The sequence below is a fragment of the Schistocerca gregaria genome, chromosome 2 (genome assembly GCF_023897955.1).
Source record: "Schistocerca gregaria isolate iqSchGreg1 chromosome 2, iqSchGreg1.2, whole genome shotgun sequence".
Lineage (NCBI taxonomy): Eukaryota > Metazoa > Arthropoda > Insecta > Orthoptera > Acrididae > Schistocerca > Schistocerca gregaria.
The window spans coordinates 560832391-560849557 of NC_064921.1; the positions used below are offsets into that span (position 1 = coordinate 560832391).

Sequence of the window (17167 nt, forward strand, 5' to 3'; positions counted from 1 at the left end):
ATCTTGCTGAAATGTAAGCCCAGGATGGCTTACCATGAAGGGCAACAAAATGGTGTGTAGAATATCATCAATGCGTGCCTGTGCTTCAAGAATGCCATGGGTGACAATCAACAGGGTGCCTTGAAAGAAACGGCTCTCACCATCATTTTATCCTCATCAATGTGCAAGTTGGCAAAGAGGCATCAAATAAAAAGACTTGTACTAGCTGACCAAACAATCCCACATGGTGTCTCCCAGCCAATAACATAATACAGTCAATCATGAGGCCATATGGCAGGTGAAGTCGGGTTTGTTACTCCACCACTGTCTGGGGCATCTCCATGTCTTTTCTGGTCATGGGACTCGTCACTGAAGACAATTCTTCTCCTTTTAATGAGATTCCAGGCCAAATGTGCCCAACAGCGCAACAAATGGGCTGGTTTACTGTCGTACAGAGATCAATGGCAGTTGGTGCAAATCTCATCCCCCTTTCTGTGAACTGCCTGTTAATGGTTCTTGTGATCAGTGAAGCACCAGGAGCACAGCATATCGATGATGATGATGATGATGATGATGATGATGATGATGATGAATCCAAGGCTCTTGAGTAACTCTCTGATGATTGCTCAGTTCTCTCATTCTGTCATCTCTCTAGGTCGACTGCGTCCCTTTTGATGCTGTATTCAACCATGGTTCACCCATTTGTGCCAACATCATTGAATAATGGCATATCACTCCTATTCAGTCGTTCGGCCATTCACTGATTACTCCAACTGGCTTCTTTGAGCCCAGCTACAGTCCAATCTCAAATCCTGACATCTGCATATATTGTTCATATGCCTGCCTGTGAGGCATAGTTACTGCCTAACAGAGTACACTGAAGGAAATTCGCAAAGACTTTGTGCCCTAGTATCAATGTGCCCCTTGCCAGTAGTGTCCCCACAATTGCACTGCAATGTCGCACATTCTTTAATCAGCTGCTAAAGTTACAATTTTGCATTTTACATTGATACTTTTATGAATACCAGTTTGTGGCTAATTTATATAACTCCTTCATGGTGTTAGTAAAGCATCAAAGGTATTCCTCAAATAGTGTTAAGTAATTCTCAGCTTACCAGAGTAGTATACAACTTTATACTCCTGAATTCTTACTGCCCCAATTTCACCTTCTGGTCCTGCTGCTCCACTATTGGGATGAAATAACACCTGAAACAACCATGTAATGTTTTCTTAATAAAGCTTAAATACTTTGGTATAGAATTCTACACTCACAGCAACTATTTCATTAGTAGTTAAAAGCTGATAACACTGTAGATCATTTGCCTTTTGTCTTGGCATTATTAATTGTGATGTTTGAATATAAACTTTCATTTACAAATACAGATTTTTCTCTTTATCCTGTTGACCTCAAAACTGAGCACAAATCAGTGAAAAAACCATCATCACATCAAACTTTTAAATAAATTAGAAAATTTCTGCTCCCTAATTAAGAATAATTTTGATAGAGAACAGTACACGAACCTATACATTAAGAAGAAATCGTCCACAGCTCATAGTCTAGAGGTTATTGCTGACTCTTGGGTTTAAATTCCAGCTGGCCAGGGACTTCATTCATTCAGGGACTGGGTGTTGTGTTATCATCACCATCATTTTATCCTAATCAATGTGCAAGTTGGCAAAGAAGCATCAAATAAAAAGACTTGTACTAGCTGACCAAACAACCCCACATGGTGTCTTCCAGCCAATAACATCATACAGTCAATTATTTATTGAGAAACTGGCACCATATTATTATCCAAGCCAGACCAACATTTACATAAATCCTGCATCTATGTGATCATAGTACCAATAGCTGTTGTATGATTACATTTAGGTCTTCAAATACCTCCATGCAACTACTAATAAATGAATACTTTTTTTCTATAAGCATTTTGTTTTATTCATTTAAATCATTATCAATGACCTGGAATCAAACATATTTATAGTTATAGTTCTCTTCTAGATTTAAAAACATTTTAATTCAAAAGATATTGAAGTGTGACTTTTACTTACTGTATTTTAGTCTGACTTTTGCTTACAGACGTAATCTGAAAACAGAACCATTTTTTATCATGAAGCAAACTAAAATTGCAAATTTGTTTGACTCCATACCACTGACAACATTGACAGTGAATAAAATGAAATTCTTATGATGAAATAAATAAGGATTGTTTTAGCAGTTGCAAAGATGATTTGAAATACTCAGCAGCATTTATGCACTTTACAAAATATTTAGAGTAATCAAAACATCCACAGCTCCAAGTTCAAACCCCACTACTGTTCAAATTTTGAATAAGAATCATCAGCCGTGGGAGCCAAAGACTTCTGGCATAAGAAGTCACCCATTGGCCTTGTCAAAGTGGGTGGAGGTGCAGACAGACATTCAAGGCCACTCTCTTGCCCTTTGGGTGAGAAACTGTCCATAAAGGCAAAAGAATCACCAATAATCAATGGCATGAGAATGCAGAAGGCAATGGAAATGTATATTCACAGGACCTGTGGCCTGTAATTGAAGAACCATCATGATGATCTCTCCATTGGCAAAAGATTCCGGACTAGTCCTGCATTCAGTTCTCTGGAAGAGGGAGGTAACCATGAGAAAAAGACGGAATAACCTGAAAGAGAGTAACATTCTATGACTTGGGGTATGGAGTGTCAGAAGTTTGAATGAGGTAGTAAAGCTAGAAAATCTGAAAAGGAAACTGCTAAGGCTGAATCTAGATATAGTGGGGGTCAGTGACATGAAATGGAAAGAAGACAACAATTTCTGGTCAGATGACTATAAGGTAATATCAACAGCAGCAAAAAATGTTATAATGAGAATAGGTTTTGTTACAAATAGAAAGGTGTGACACAGACTGTTTTCTGTGAACAGTTCGGTGATACGGTTACTCTCATCAGAATCAACAGCAAACCAACACTAACAACAGCAGTTCCGGTATACATGCTGTCATCACAAGCAGAAGATGGAGAGATAGGGAAAGTATATGAGGATATTGAGCAGGTAATTCAGTACATAAGTGGAGATACGAATCTAATAGTCATGAGAGATTGGAATGCGGTTATAGGGGAAGGAGTGGAAGAAAGGGTTATATGAGAGTATGGGCTTATACTAGGAATGAGATACGAGAAATACTAATTGAGTTCTGCAATACATTTCAGATAGAAATAGTGAATACTCTGTTCAAGAATCACAAGAGGAGGAGGTATACTTGGAAAAGGTCAGGAGATATTGCAAAATGTCAGTTAGATTACACTGTGGTCAGACAGAGATTCCAAAATCAGATACTGGATTGTAAGGTATATCCAAGAGCAGATATAGACAATTTAGTAGTGACAAAGCACAGGCTGAAGTTTAAGAGACGCAAAAAAGTAGGATAAGGTAATACTAAAGAATGAAGAGTTGTGCTTGAAGTTCTCTGATGCTACAGATGCTGCTGTAATGAATAGCTCAGTAAGCAGTTCAATCGAAGAGGAATGGACATTTATAAAAAGGGCAGTCACAGAAGGTGAAAGGAAAATTGTAGGTATAAAGAAGGTACATGTGAGGTAACCATGGGTAACAGAAGAAACAGTTGACTGAAGAATGAAGGAAATGAAAAAAAATGTTCAACAAAAATCAAGAATACAGAAACACAAGCCACTTAGGAATGAAATAAATAGGAAGTCCAGGGAAGCTAAAATGAAATGGCTGGTTGAAAAATGTCAATAAATCAATAAAGAAATGACTGTCACAAGAACTGATGCTGCATACAGAGAAGTCAAAATAACCTTCAGTAAAATTAAAAGCAAGGGTGGTAACATTAAGAGAGCAATGGGAATTCCACTGTTAAATACAGAAGAAAGAGCACATAGGGGGAAAGCGCACACTGAATGCCTCTATGTGAGGGAGGGCTTGTTTGATGACATGATAGAAGGGTAAACAGTAGTCAATAGGAAAGACATAGGACATGCAGTATTAGAGTCAGAATTTTAAAAAAGCTTTGAAAGACTTAAAATCCAAAAAGGCAAAAGGGACAGATAACATTCCATCAGAATTTCTGAAATCATTGGGGGAAGTAACAACAAAACAAATATTCACATTCATGTGCAGAATGTCTGAGACTGGTGATATACCATTTGACTCTCAGAAAAGCATCACGCACACTATTCTGAAGACTGCAATAGCTGACAAGTGCAAGAATTATCATACAATCAGTTTAGCAGCTGATGCATGCAACTTGCCGACAAGAGTAATAGGCAGAAAAATGGAAGAGAAAATTGAGCATGCGTTAGATGATGATCAGTTTGGCTTTAGGAAAGGTGAAACACCAGAGAGGCAGTTCTGAAATTGTGGTTGATAATGGAAGCAAGGCTGAAAGAAAATCTAGCCACATTCATAGGACATGTCAACCTAAGAAAATGGTTCGACAGTGTCAAATGGTGGAAGATGTGGAAATTCTGAGAAAAATTGGGATAAGCTATAGGGAAAGGTGACTAATATACAGAATGTACACTGGCTAAGAGGGAATAATACAAGTGGAAACCAAGAAATGAGACCTTGGATTAAAAATGATCTAAGACAGGAATGTAATGTTCAATCTATACATCAAAAATGCAATAATGGAAATAAAAGAAAGGTTCAAGAGTGGAATTAAAATTCAAGATGGAAGAATATTAATGATAAGGTTCATGACATTGCTATCCTCAGTGACAGTGAAGGAGAATTACATGATGTGCTGAATGGAAAGAACAGTCAGATGAGTGCAGAATATGGACTGAGAGTAAATTTAAGAAATATGAAAGTAATCAGAATAGCACAAATGAGAACAATGAGAAACTTAGCATTCAGATTGATGATCACAATATAGATGAAGTTGAAATTCTGCTACCTATGCACCAAAATAACTCACAACAGATGGAGCAGGGAGGACATCAAAAGCAGACTAGCACTGACGAAAAGGGCATTCCTAGTGGGTAGAAAGCTACTAGCAGCCAACACAGGGCTTAATGTAAGGAAGAAATTTCTGAGAACTTATGTTTGGAACACAGCACTGTATGGCAGTGAAACATGGACTGTGGGAAAACTGGAACAGAAGTGAATTGAAGCATCTGAAATGTGGAGTATAGATGAATGTTGAAAATTAAGTGGACCAATAAGGTAAGGAATGAGGAGGGTCTGTCCAGACTCAGAGAGGAAAGGAATGTATGGAAAACACTGATGAGATAATAGGACTTCTGTTAATACATCATTGAATAATATCCATGGTATTAGAGGAAGCTATAGAGGGCAAAAAGTGTACAGAAAGACAGAAACAAATATAGCAAATAACTGAGGGCATAGGTTGCAAGTGATACTCTGAGATGAAGAGATTGGCACAGGAGAGAAATTCATGGCAGGCATCCTCAAGTCAGTCAGAACACTGATGACTCAAAACAAACAAATAAATAAATAAATTTTTCTATGTCTTACAAATTTGCACATTTCGCAATTTAAAACATGAATTCAAAATATGACAGAAGAGAAGAGATACTTACAGCCTGTTTAAATCAGAGCAACTGTAGCTAGAATGACAGTCCCTTATGCAAATACAGTACTGCTTCAGACAAAAAGGATTCACACTCAGAAATTATATTGGGCAGGAAATGGAACAAATCAGATGCTTTTTGTCTTTCATTCAATGCTATTCTACAGCATAAGTTTCTGGAGCAATGTAGTGTGCTGTAAGAGCATTATGTATAGTTAACAACTGAACATTTTGTATAAGCCTCTTCATGACACTCATAGTTCAGCTGGCACAATGTAACTCTGAAAGCTAGCAAACATTTCAGTCATGTTTGTTTGCCTATCAACTACTCAACACCTCTACTATTCCGTGAGTTGTCACCATTACTACTACATTAACAATATAAGGAAAAGTTAGATTACTATTCACCGTAAAGACGACTTGTGGAGTTTCAGACAGGCATGACAAAAAGACACTTACACATTACCTTTCAGCCAAGGTCTCCATCAGAAAAGGAAACACACATATGTTCATTTACAGAAGCGAGTACACCTCAAACGCTCATGACCACCATCTCCAGCACCTCGGACTGAAATGCCGGCATCCTGATCTGAGCAGGCTAATGAGTAAGTGTCTTTTCATTGTGCCTCTCTGCAACTCCAAGTGTCATCTTTACAGAGAGTAGCAATCTATCTTTGTCTTATATGTTGGTACTCCAACCTGGAGTTTCCATTGTTTGTTTTTACTACTACATTATTTACATAAGGTGCTTAAGAGATGAAGTTCAGCACTTACTGCCATAAGAGCTATTCAGCACTACTGGAAGCATGTCTGTTTCTCACTTGCAAGTGGTATACATGATCCTGGGATTAATAAAATTGTAAGCTGATAATCAAATGTTTATTACCATCAATTAGATCCAACCCTGGCTCATAACTGAAAATCAGACTATTGCATTGTATGTTCAGAATACACAAATAAAACAACAGAGAACTTGTCTTTCAACTGCAAAGAGAACTATGTATATTTATCACATGTGGCTACCCTAACAAGGTATTCAGAGTACATGACAAAATTTCACATTATTTCTTCACTTTTGTTCTATGTCATCCACACACCATTAAGTTGAATGAAATATAATTTTCAGAAAAAGGATCTTCAAAGACATAATGTGTTTAATGTGCTCAGTTAAGCAGTTTGGACAAGAATATTTTGTTGCGAAACACGAAATGGTGAAATAGGCCAACATAGTTATTATAACATACAATCAAATAGCTTTTTATTCATTTACGTTGACCAAAATTGTATCAAATCTTTGATTTCACTCTGATTAACGCCATAGCTGAGAATGAGAGCAGACAAAATGTTCAACTAGAATGAATACATAAATGTATCTGCCAGGTCACTGCACGATTCAAGCATCCAGACTCTACACTTACATCCACGGTGTCTCTAAATATACGAAACATGATTCCTCAGGAATAAGATAAGCTTTCTTTCAAGTTTCTCAAAAGTTGTTGTTCAAGTTTCTCAAGTGCACAAAGACTGATCCATGGCCATCAGACAGAAGTAAGAGTTATGTAAATATTTCAAGTGAATATTTTACAAAATTATAAAATTGTAGTTGAAGAAAATTGTCTATACCTCATGAGCTTGCTCTGACTCTCCTGTTAAGATACCTTGAACATCAATACCATCAAAATATCTGTCTGTTGGAAGTGAGATGTTGCAAACTGCAGCAATAGTTGGAAAAATATCAAGAGCAGACACCAAAGCATTGGACATACTTCCTGGCTGAAACACAGAAATGATGCTCAATGTACTGACCATATAATTTAGTAGAGTTACAATAGAAGAAACTTTACTATTATACATGAGAAAATGAGCACAGTTAGATAATTACTTGTTCCCACAAATAAAATTCAAGATAAATATTACGATGTGGAATGCATAAACAGATCAAACATAGAACACTTATAGACAACTAAAACAAGAAAACAATGTTTGTATGGATACATTCTGGCTATTTGCGGTTATTATTATTAATAATATTATTATAATAACATTAACACTTTCTTGCTAATTGTGCAAGAATTCCAAAAAGCATTTGACTCAGTTTATTTGTTTTATTTATTTGTTTAGCATCCAATAGATCACACATGTGATACAGGATTTGTCATTTGATTACACGTAACGCATAACAAGACATACACATAATAAATGGACAAACATATACAAACAGCAAAACAAATTACATACACATAGTACATAAGCAGTTTACAAGAACTTATTACACAAAAACAAAAGTATGTGCTCATGATAAACAATTATAGATCATGAACTACACCTTATATACAAAATGTATTATGGATATTTAACAGATTTTTCATAAGTACCATAATTATGAAGTTTAAAAGATAATTAAATTAGTTTAAATTTTTTAAAAAATAAGTGCATGTTTCAATCCACAATCTGAGACAGGTATTCATTTACACTGTAGTAGCATTTTTCCAACAAGTATTTTTTTACTTCACGCTTGAAATTATTTTTGCCTTTCAGTTCTTTAATTTGAGATGCAAGTGCATTTAAAAGCTTTATTCCTAAGTGGCTAACATGTTTCTGACTTCTAGTTTTTGCTACATAGGGAATGTGTAAGTCTTTACAATGCCTTGTATTGTGATCATGGTAGCTTAAGTTAGTTTGGAGAAAGCAGTTATTTTTACTGATCATTTCCAGGCATTTAAAAATATATATTGATGGTATTGTCAGTATCTTTAGTTGTCTGAATGAGGGTCTACAGTGGGTTTGTGTTGGGCTGTGTGTCGTGATATGAATAGCTCTTTTTTGCATAATTGAAATGTCATTTAGTCTTGAGCTGGTTTTTCACCAAAAACTTATGCCATAGCTTGCAACTGGTTCGAAATAACTAAAGTACACCACTCTAATACATTCCTTGCTACATACCTTGGATATTATTCTTAACGCAAAACATGCTGAGCTAAGTTTCTGAGTAAGATATACACTGTGTTCATTCCAGTTTAATTCTTGGTCAATTCGCATTCCCAGAAACTTTGTGGTGCACACTTTTCTATTTGTTTGCTATCCAGCATAAGGCACATATTTTCCCCTTGACACTTGCTTCCATACTCTATAAAGTTTGTTTTCTTTGTATTTAATGTCAGCTTATTTGAATAAAACCATGACTGTGTGTATGAGAGCATTTTTTCTGCTTTAGTTCACAATGATTCTTTTATATCACTAATTATGATACTTATGTCATCTGCAAATAATAGAATTTTGGCTGGAGCCTATCATTGATATAAATTAGAAATAACAATGGGCCCAGAATGCTGCCCTGTGGAACACATATTTCAATTTGTTTTCGTTCAGATATGAGTTTAAAATTGTGAAGATTGTTGGATGACCTCAGCTCAACAGCTTGTGACCTTTTTGCAGATAAGATTCAAACCATTTTTTAACTGTGCCCCTGATGCCTATTGATTCAAGTTTCCCTATTTATTAGTTTATGTTTTTCTTGATATTTTGTAACTCTGATTTTCATTAATTCCTCAAGTATTTTGGAGAAGGCTGGGAGGAGAGATATAGGATAGTAATTTTCTATTTTATGTCTGTCACCATTTTTGTATTTTCAGTATTTCAGTATTTTCAGTAGTTCAGTATGGCCGTAGTCTTTAGAGATTTGAAGTTTATCTGGAAATATCCCTTCACTAAGGGACACGTTTGCTATGTGCACTATAGGTTTGACAACACATGGAGCAATTTTCTTAATTATTGATGTAGGTACACCATCCAACCCAGAGGACATTTTGGATTTCAAGCATTTAATGACTTTTAGAACTTCATGCTCATCTGTTGGGATTGCCATCATTGGAGTTGTCATTGTTGGTTGTTGCTTAAATTTACTACTTAAAGTAAGGGTAATATTTAAAAAATGATTGTTTGCATAGTTTGCCATGGCATCTTTTTCTATGGGGATATTTTCATTATTTTAAGATGCATTTCCTGTTCTTTAGTTTGACCCCCAGTTTCTTCTTTTATCATTCCACATCATTCTGGACTTGTTACTAGCCTGTCTCATTAATCTACCATTACTTAATAATTTTGCTTTTGCTATTACTTTGCGGTAAGTCCTTTTGTATGTCCTCACATACTCAACAAACTGCTGATCATGACATGTTTCTAACTATGTTGTTGTTGTTGTTGTGGTGGTCTTCAGTCCTGAGACTGGTTTGATGCAGCTCTCCATGCTACTCTATCCTGTGCAAGCTTCTACATCATTTTATCATACAGTAAAGCTGCATGCCCTCGGGAAAAATTATGGCCGTAGTTTCCCCTTGCTTTCAGCCGTTTGCAGTACCAGCACAGCAAGGCCGTTTTGGTTATTGTTACAAGGCCAGATCAGTCAATCATCCAGACTGTTGCCCCTGCAACTACTGAAAAGGCTGCTGCCTCTCTTCAGGAACCACACATTTGTCTGGCCTCTCAACAGATACCCCTCAGTTGTGGTTGCACCTACGGTACAGCTATCTGTATCGCTGAGGCACACAAGCCTCCCCACCAACGGCAAGGTCCATGGTTCATAAACTTAGAAATTTCGTGGTTTCACTTGACTTTTTAATTCCGGGGGTAATCCAGGTCCCTTTGGATCCAGATGATCTATAACTCAAAAGCTTTTTTGGGAAACACATTTCAAAGTATGTCATAAAAGTGGAAGCAAATGCATTGTAAGCATAATTTGTGTTTGTTTGTGCCAAGACCTCTGACCAAACTGCATTTTTTAAATTATTTTTGAACTGATTACAATTTTCAGTAGAGAAAAATCGTTTGTACTCCTTTTTTCCTCCTCCTTGGGAGTTGCAGTGAGATTAAAGGTCAGTGCATTATGATCTGATAATCCTATATTCACATTTGTAACTGCAACTTCATGTGTGACCACATTTGAGAAGATGTTATCTATTAGACTTTCACTGGAATCTGTTGTTCTAGTGGGAGCTTTATGTGGGGGAACATGTTGAAGCTTTTTAGTGTGGCTAAACACTTGTTTTTACTGAACTCTGGACCAATAGATTAATATTAAAGTCACCACAAAGAATTATGGGATGGTTCTCATTTGAGAAAATGTTGAACATTTCTTCCAAATTCTTAAGAAAGACTTCAGTATCTCCAGATGGTGATCTGTAAATTGCTGCAACAATTATTTTCTTCTTTAAACTATATAACTGAATGGATACTGCTTCAAAATCCTTTTCTATGATTAATGGTTTAGCCTTGTATCTTAACTTAAGTTTAAGCTTGGGATTTAGATAAATGCATACACCGCCACCTTTGGCATTTTGCCTACAGTACTGACTGGCAACTTTATATTGGCTTAAGTTTATGCTGTTTAGTTCACTGTCCCTGTACTAATGTTCCATAACACATAAATAATCAATATGGTCACTATTTGCTGCTACCTCAAGTTCAAGGTACTTGTTTTTAAGACACTGAATGTTCAGACTCATAATTCTTAGCTGATTTGAACAATCCAACTGACCTGTGACTTTACACTCTGTTGATGCATTTTCTCTTACACCATTACAAGATTTCATACCTTGTTGTAGATTCCTCTGCTTCCAAACATTTACCTGTTTCCCTGTTATGTGCTGTTGTTCACTGTTTTGCCCCAGCAAAAATCCTGGCTTCTCAAGGGTGGCTGTCTTCTTCTCGTGTGATGACTTTTCCTATTACCACTGCTGCTGCTGTGTGCTGTTGCAGTGAATGCAGTGATTCTGGTTGCTTGGTTATTGATGTTGGAACTATTGCTTCTGATGTTGCTGTGACTGATAATGATTCTGGTTGGTTGGTTTGTGATGCTGTAACTATTGCTTCTGATGTTAGTTCTGCTGCTGCTGCAATGTTGGTTCAGTAGTGGGTTCCTCTGTTGCTACTGTTTTTTGGGTGGTCCAATTGCATGCTGCTTCTGTTTGTGCTGGTGTTTCTGCTACTGGAGATTTATACCATCCCAGTTCCGTGGCTGTCACTTTCCAATTTCTGTTAAGGTGAAGCCTATGTTTTGTAAAACATTCTCTATCAAGTGTGCTTGAGTCAATTAATTACACATTACTGAATAACCTACAACTACTTTTAAGTTTCACATTAATTCTGTGAATTTCCTTATTCACACATGACCATTCAGGTAAATCATGCCTGTTGGTAAAGTTCACCAGTGAAATGTTTGTATTTGACAGTACTAGCAAAACACTCAAGAGCTGCTTATACATTTTCATAGCATTGTTTTCTTAAATGTCTTTAGCTCCAGTGCAAATTACAACACTGTCCTGCTTGTCATAGTTATATTTTACGACGTTTTTTTGTCACTTCTTTGAAACCAGCACCTGGTTTAACCATGCCTGTGCTTATGCTTATTCTCAAAACTATGATTGCATGGAGATTCAAGTAAAATGTAAGCTAGATTGAAGATCTTTTGGTAGGGAGAACACAGCATGTTATCTTCTATGGAGAGTCATCATCAGATGTAGAAATAACTTCAAATGTGCCCCTGGCAAGTGTGTTGGGGCCCTTGCTGTTCATTTTGTATATCAATGACCTTGCAGACAGTATTAATAGTAACCTCAGACTTTGTACAGGTGGTGCAATTATGTATGGTAAAGTGCTGTCTGAAAGAAGCTTCACGAATATTTAGTCAGATATTGATAATATTTCAAAATGGTGAAAAGAACTGTACCAAATAGGACTAAGATGGGATACTGACTGTTTACAGAGAAGGGTAGCATGAATGGTCACACATTTGTCTGATCTGTGAAAGAGAGTCACAGAGATACTGAGAGAACCAAATTGGAAGACCCTTGAGAATAGACATAAACTATCCTGAAAAAGTCTTTTAGCAATATTTCAAGAACTGACTTTAAATGATGATTCTAGGACTATACTACAACTCATATGTATTGCCCACACTGGGATTATGAGGATAATATTAGAATAATTATTGTATGCAAAGAGGCATTCAAACAATCATTCTTCCTATGTTCAATACATAAATGGAACTGGAAGAAACCCTAATACCTCATGCTTCTGCCATGCCCCTCATGGGCTAATCCAGCACACAGCTTCAATCTGTCAGGAAATTTCAAAACAATGTGCAGTCTGCACTGACAACACTAGTCATAACAAGCTGAAGCTGTAAATTTGTCAAGTGGTTGAGGAAAGTTAATCTGACATGCCCATCAAACTTGGAGACATTTCTTGCAAAACAAAACATAATGCAAAACTGACAGAATATTACCATTTTCATATAATGGGATGCATTGCTACCTTAAAAAAAATGTTTGTTGGATCATAAATATAAAATTATGTCAAAAGAGACTCCCGTACTGTGCTCCACTGAAGGAACTTCTTGAATTTTTTGAGTTCAAATTCATCACAGCTGCAGACCCTATCACACTGATTAGATTAGATTAGATTAATACTTGTTCCATAGATCATGAATACGACACTTCGTAATGATGTGGAACGTGTCAGATTAATAAAAGATGTCTGTACAAGAAATTACATTACACAAAATATTGCATGACACTAATGATTAAGTTTTTTTTTGTTTATGGAACTTCTTGATGTTGATAGAAAACACATATAAGATTTTTTGGCAAGAGGAATGTGAGGATTGTTGTTGCTGTTGTGGTCTTCAAGTCCAGGGACTAGTTTGATGCAGCTCCGCATGCTACTCTACCCTGTGCAAGCTTCTTCATCTCCATGTGACTAATGCAACATTCATCCTTCTGAATTTGGTTATTATATTCATCTCCTGGTCTCCCTCTATGGTTTTTACCCTCCACGCTGCCCTTCAATACTAATGTGATGATCTCTTGATGCCTCAAAACATCTCCTACCTACTGACTTCTTCCTCTAGTCAAGTTGTGCCACAAATTCCTCTTCTCCCCAATTCTGTTCAGTACCACCTCATTAGTTACATGATCTACCCATCTAATCTTCAGCATTCTTCTGTAGCACCACATTTTGAAAGCTTCTATTCTCTTCTAGTCTAAACTAGTTATCATCCATGTTTCACTTCCATACAGGCTATGCTCCATACAAATACTTTCAGAAATAATTTTCTGACACTTAAATCTATACTCAGTACTAATAAATTTCTCTTCTTCAGAAATGCTTTCCTTGTCATCCTTCCTCAGCATCACTTGATTTAATTCGACTACATTCTATTATCCTCATTTTGTTTTTGTTGATGTACACCTTATATCCTCCTTTCAAGACACTGTCCATTCCATTAAACTGCTCTTCCATGTCCTTTGCTGTCTCTGACAGAATTACAGTGTGAGGAGGGCTATGCGAGAGGCTTTCAATGAATTCGAAAGTAACGTTCTATGTACTGACTTGGCAGAAAATCCTAAGAAATTTTGGTCCTATGTCAAAGCGGTAGGTGGATCAAAACAAAATGTCCAGACACTCTGTGACCAAAATGGTACTGAAACAGAGGATGACAGACTAAAGGCCGAATTACTAAATGTCTTCTTCCAAAGCTGTTTCACAGAGGAAGACTGCAGTGTAGTTCCTTCTCTAGATTGTCGCACAGTTGACAAAATGGTAGATATCGAAGTAGACGACAGAGGGATAGAGAAACAATTAAAATCGCTCAAAAGAGGAAAGGCCGCTGGTCCTGATGGGATACCAGTTCGATTTTACACAGAGTACGCGAAGGAACTTGCCCCCCTTCTTGGAGCGGTGTACCGTAGGTCTCTAGAAGAGCGAAGCGTTCCAAAGGATTGGAAAAGGGCACAGGTCATCCCCGTTCTCAAGAAGGGACGTCGAACAGATGTGCAGAACTATAGACCTATATCTCTAACGTCGATCAGTTGTAGAATTTTGGAACACGTATTATGTTCGAGTATAATGTCTTTTCTGGAGACTAGAAATCTACTCTGTAGGAATCAGCATGGGTTTCGAAAAAGACAATCGTGTGAAACCCAGCTCGCGCTATTCGTCCACGAGACTCAGAGGGCCTTAGACACGGGTTCACAGGTAGATGCCGTGTTTCTTGACTTCCGCAAGGCGTTTGACACAGTTCCCCATAGTCGTTTAATGAACAAAGTAAGAGCATACGGACTATCAGATCAATTGTGTGATTGGATTGAGGAGTTCCTAGATAACAGAACGCAGCACGTCATTCTCAATGGAGAGAAGTCTTCCGAAGTAAGAGTGATTTCAGGTGTGCCGCAGGGGAGTGTCATAGGACCGTTGCTATTCACAATATACATAAATGACCTGGTGGATGACATCGGAAGTTCACTGAGGCTTTTTGCAGATGATGCTGTGGTGTATCGAGAGGTTGCAACAATGGAAAATTGTACTGAAATGCAGGAGGATCTGCAGCGAATTGACGCATGGTGCACGGAATGGCAATTGAATCTCAATGTAGCGAAGTGTAATGTGATGCGAATACATAGAAAGATAGGTCCCTTATCATTTAGCTACAAAATAGCAGGTCAGCAACTGGAAGCAGTTAATTCCATAAATTATCTGGGAGTACGCATTAGGAGTGATTTAAAATGGAATGATCATATAAAGTTGATCGTCGGTAAAGCAGATGCCAGACTGAGATTCATTGGAAGAATCCTAAGGAAATGCAATCCGACAACAAAGGAAGTAGGTTACAGTACGCTTGTTCGCCCAATGCTTGAATACTGCTCAGCAGTGTGGGATCCGCACCAGGTAGGGTTGATAGAAGAGATAGAGAAGATCCAACGGAGAGCAGCGCGCTTCGTTACAGGATCATTTAGTAATTGCGAAAGCGTTACGGAGATGATAGATAAACTCCAGTGGAAGACTCTGCAGGAGAGACGCTCAGTAGCTCGGTACGGGCTTTTGTTGAAGTTTCGAGAACATACCTTCACCGAAGAGTCAAGCAGTATATTGCTCCCTCCTACGTATATCTCGCGAAGAGACCATGAGGATAAAATCAGAGAGATTAGAGCCCACACAGAAGCATACCGACAATCCTTCTTTCCACGTACAATACGAGACTGGAATAGAAGGGAGAACCGATAGAGGTACTCAGGGTACCCTCCGCCACACACCGTCAGGTGGCTTGCGGAGTACGGATGTAGATGTAGATGTAGATACAATGTCATCGGCAAACCTTGCAGTTTTTGTTTCTTTCTATGGATTGTAATTCCTACTCCAGATTTTTTTGTTTCCTTTACTGCTTGCTCAGTATACAGATGGAATAACATTGGGGATAGGCTACACTCCTTTCCCAACCACTGCTTCCCTTACATGCCTCTTGACTCTTTTAACTGCCATCTAGTTTCTGTACAAATTGTAAATAGCCTTTTGCTCCCTATATTTGACCCCTTCCATCTTCAGAATTTGAAATAGAATATTCCAATCAACATTGTCAAAAGCTTTCTATAAGTCTACAAAAGCTAGAAATGTAGGTTTGCCTTTCCTCAATTTGTCTTCTAAGATAAGTTGTTGGGTCAGTATTACCTTGTGTTTTCCAACTCTTCTAAGGAATCCAAACTGATCCTCCCTGAGGTAGGCTTCTACCAGTTTTTCCATTCATCTGTAAAGAATTCATGTCAGTATTTTGTAGCTGTGACTTATTAAACTGATAGTTCAGTAATTTTCACACCTGTCAGCACCTGCTTTCTTTGGAATTGGAATTATTATATTCTTCTTGAAGTCTGAGGGTATTTCACCTGTCTCATACATCTTGCTCACCAGATGGTAGAGTTTTGTCTGTGCTGGCTCTCCCAACACTATCAGTAGTTCTAATGGAATGCTGTCTACTCCCAGGGCCTTGTTCAACTTATGTCTCTCAGTGCTCTGTCAAATTTGTCATGCAGTATCATGTCTCCGATTTCATCTTCATCTATGTCCTCTTCCATTTACATTAAATCGCCCTCAAGTACATCACCATTGTATAGACCCTTTGTATACTCCCAACTTTATGCTTTTACTTCTTTGCTTAAAACTGGTTTTCCATCTCTGCTCTTGACATTTGTTCAAGTGGTTATCTTTTCTCCAAATGTCCCTTTAATTTTCCTGTAGGTAGTATCTATATTACCCCTACTGATATATGCCTCTACATCCTTACATTTGCCCTCTAGCCATCCCTGCTTAGCCAGTTTGCACTTTCTGTTGATCTCGTTTTTGAGACATATCCTTTTTGCCTAATTCATTTACTGCATTTTTATATTTTCTCCTTTCACAATTAAGTTCAATATCTCCTCTGTTAGCCAAGGATTTTTACTAGCCCTTGTCCTTTTACCTACTTGATCCTCTGCTGCCTTCACTATTTCATCTCTCAAAGCTACCCATTCTTCTTCTACTGTGTTTCTTTCTCCCATTCTTGTCAATCGTTCCCTAATGCTGTCTCTGAAATTCTCTACAACCTCCAGTTCTTTCAGTTTATCCAGATCCCTACTCCTTAAATCCCCACCTTTTCACAGTTTCTTCATTGTAATCCAGAGTTCATAACCAATACATTGTTGTCAGAGACCACATGTGCCCCTGGAAATGTCTTACAATTTAAAACCTGGTTCCTAAAGCTCTGTCTTAGCATTATATAATCTAACTGGAGCCTTCCAGTGTCTCCAGGCCTCTTCCACATATACAACCTTCTTTCA

The 17167-nt window shown here is 37.6% G+C and overlaps 1 protein-coding gene across 4 annotated transcripts in view; it reads right to left on the bottom strand.

Annotated features, from left to right (window-relative positions):
• The window catches only part of LOC126332426 (arylsulfatase G-like), a 129986-nt gene that overhangs the window by 7651 nt on the left and 105168 nt on the right, over positions 1-17167 (bottom strand). For 2 of the 4 annotated variants that reach the window (XM_049996605.1, XM_049996604.1), the window contains exons 9-10: positions 7149-7298; positions 1095-1185 (exon numbers count right to left, since the gene is read on the bottom strand). In XM_049996605.1, coding sequence (XP_049852562.1) covers positions 1095-1185; positions 7149-7298 — 241 coding nt within the window. The remainder of the gene's footprint in view (positions 1-1094; positions 1186-7148; positions 7299-17167) is intronic. The other 2 variants (XM_049996607.1, XM_049996608.1) reach the window with 1 other exon arrangement.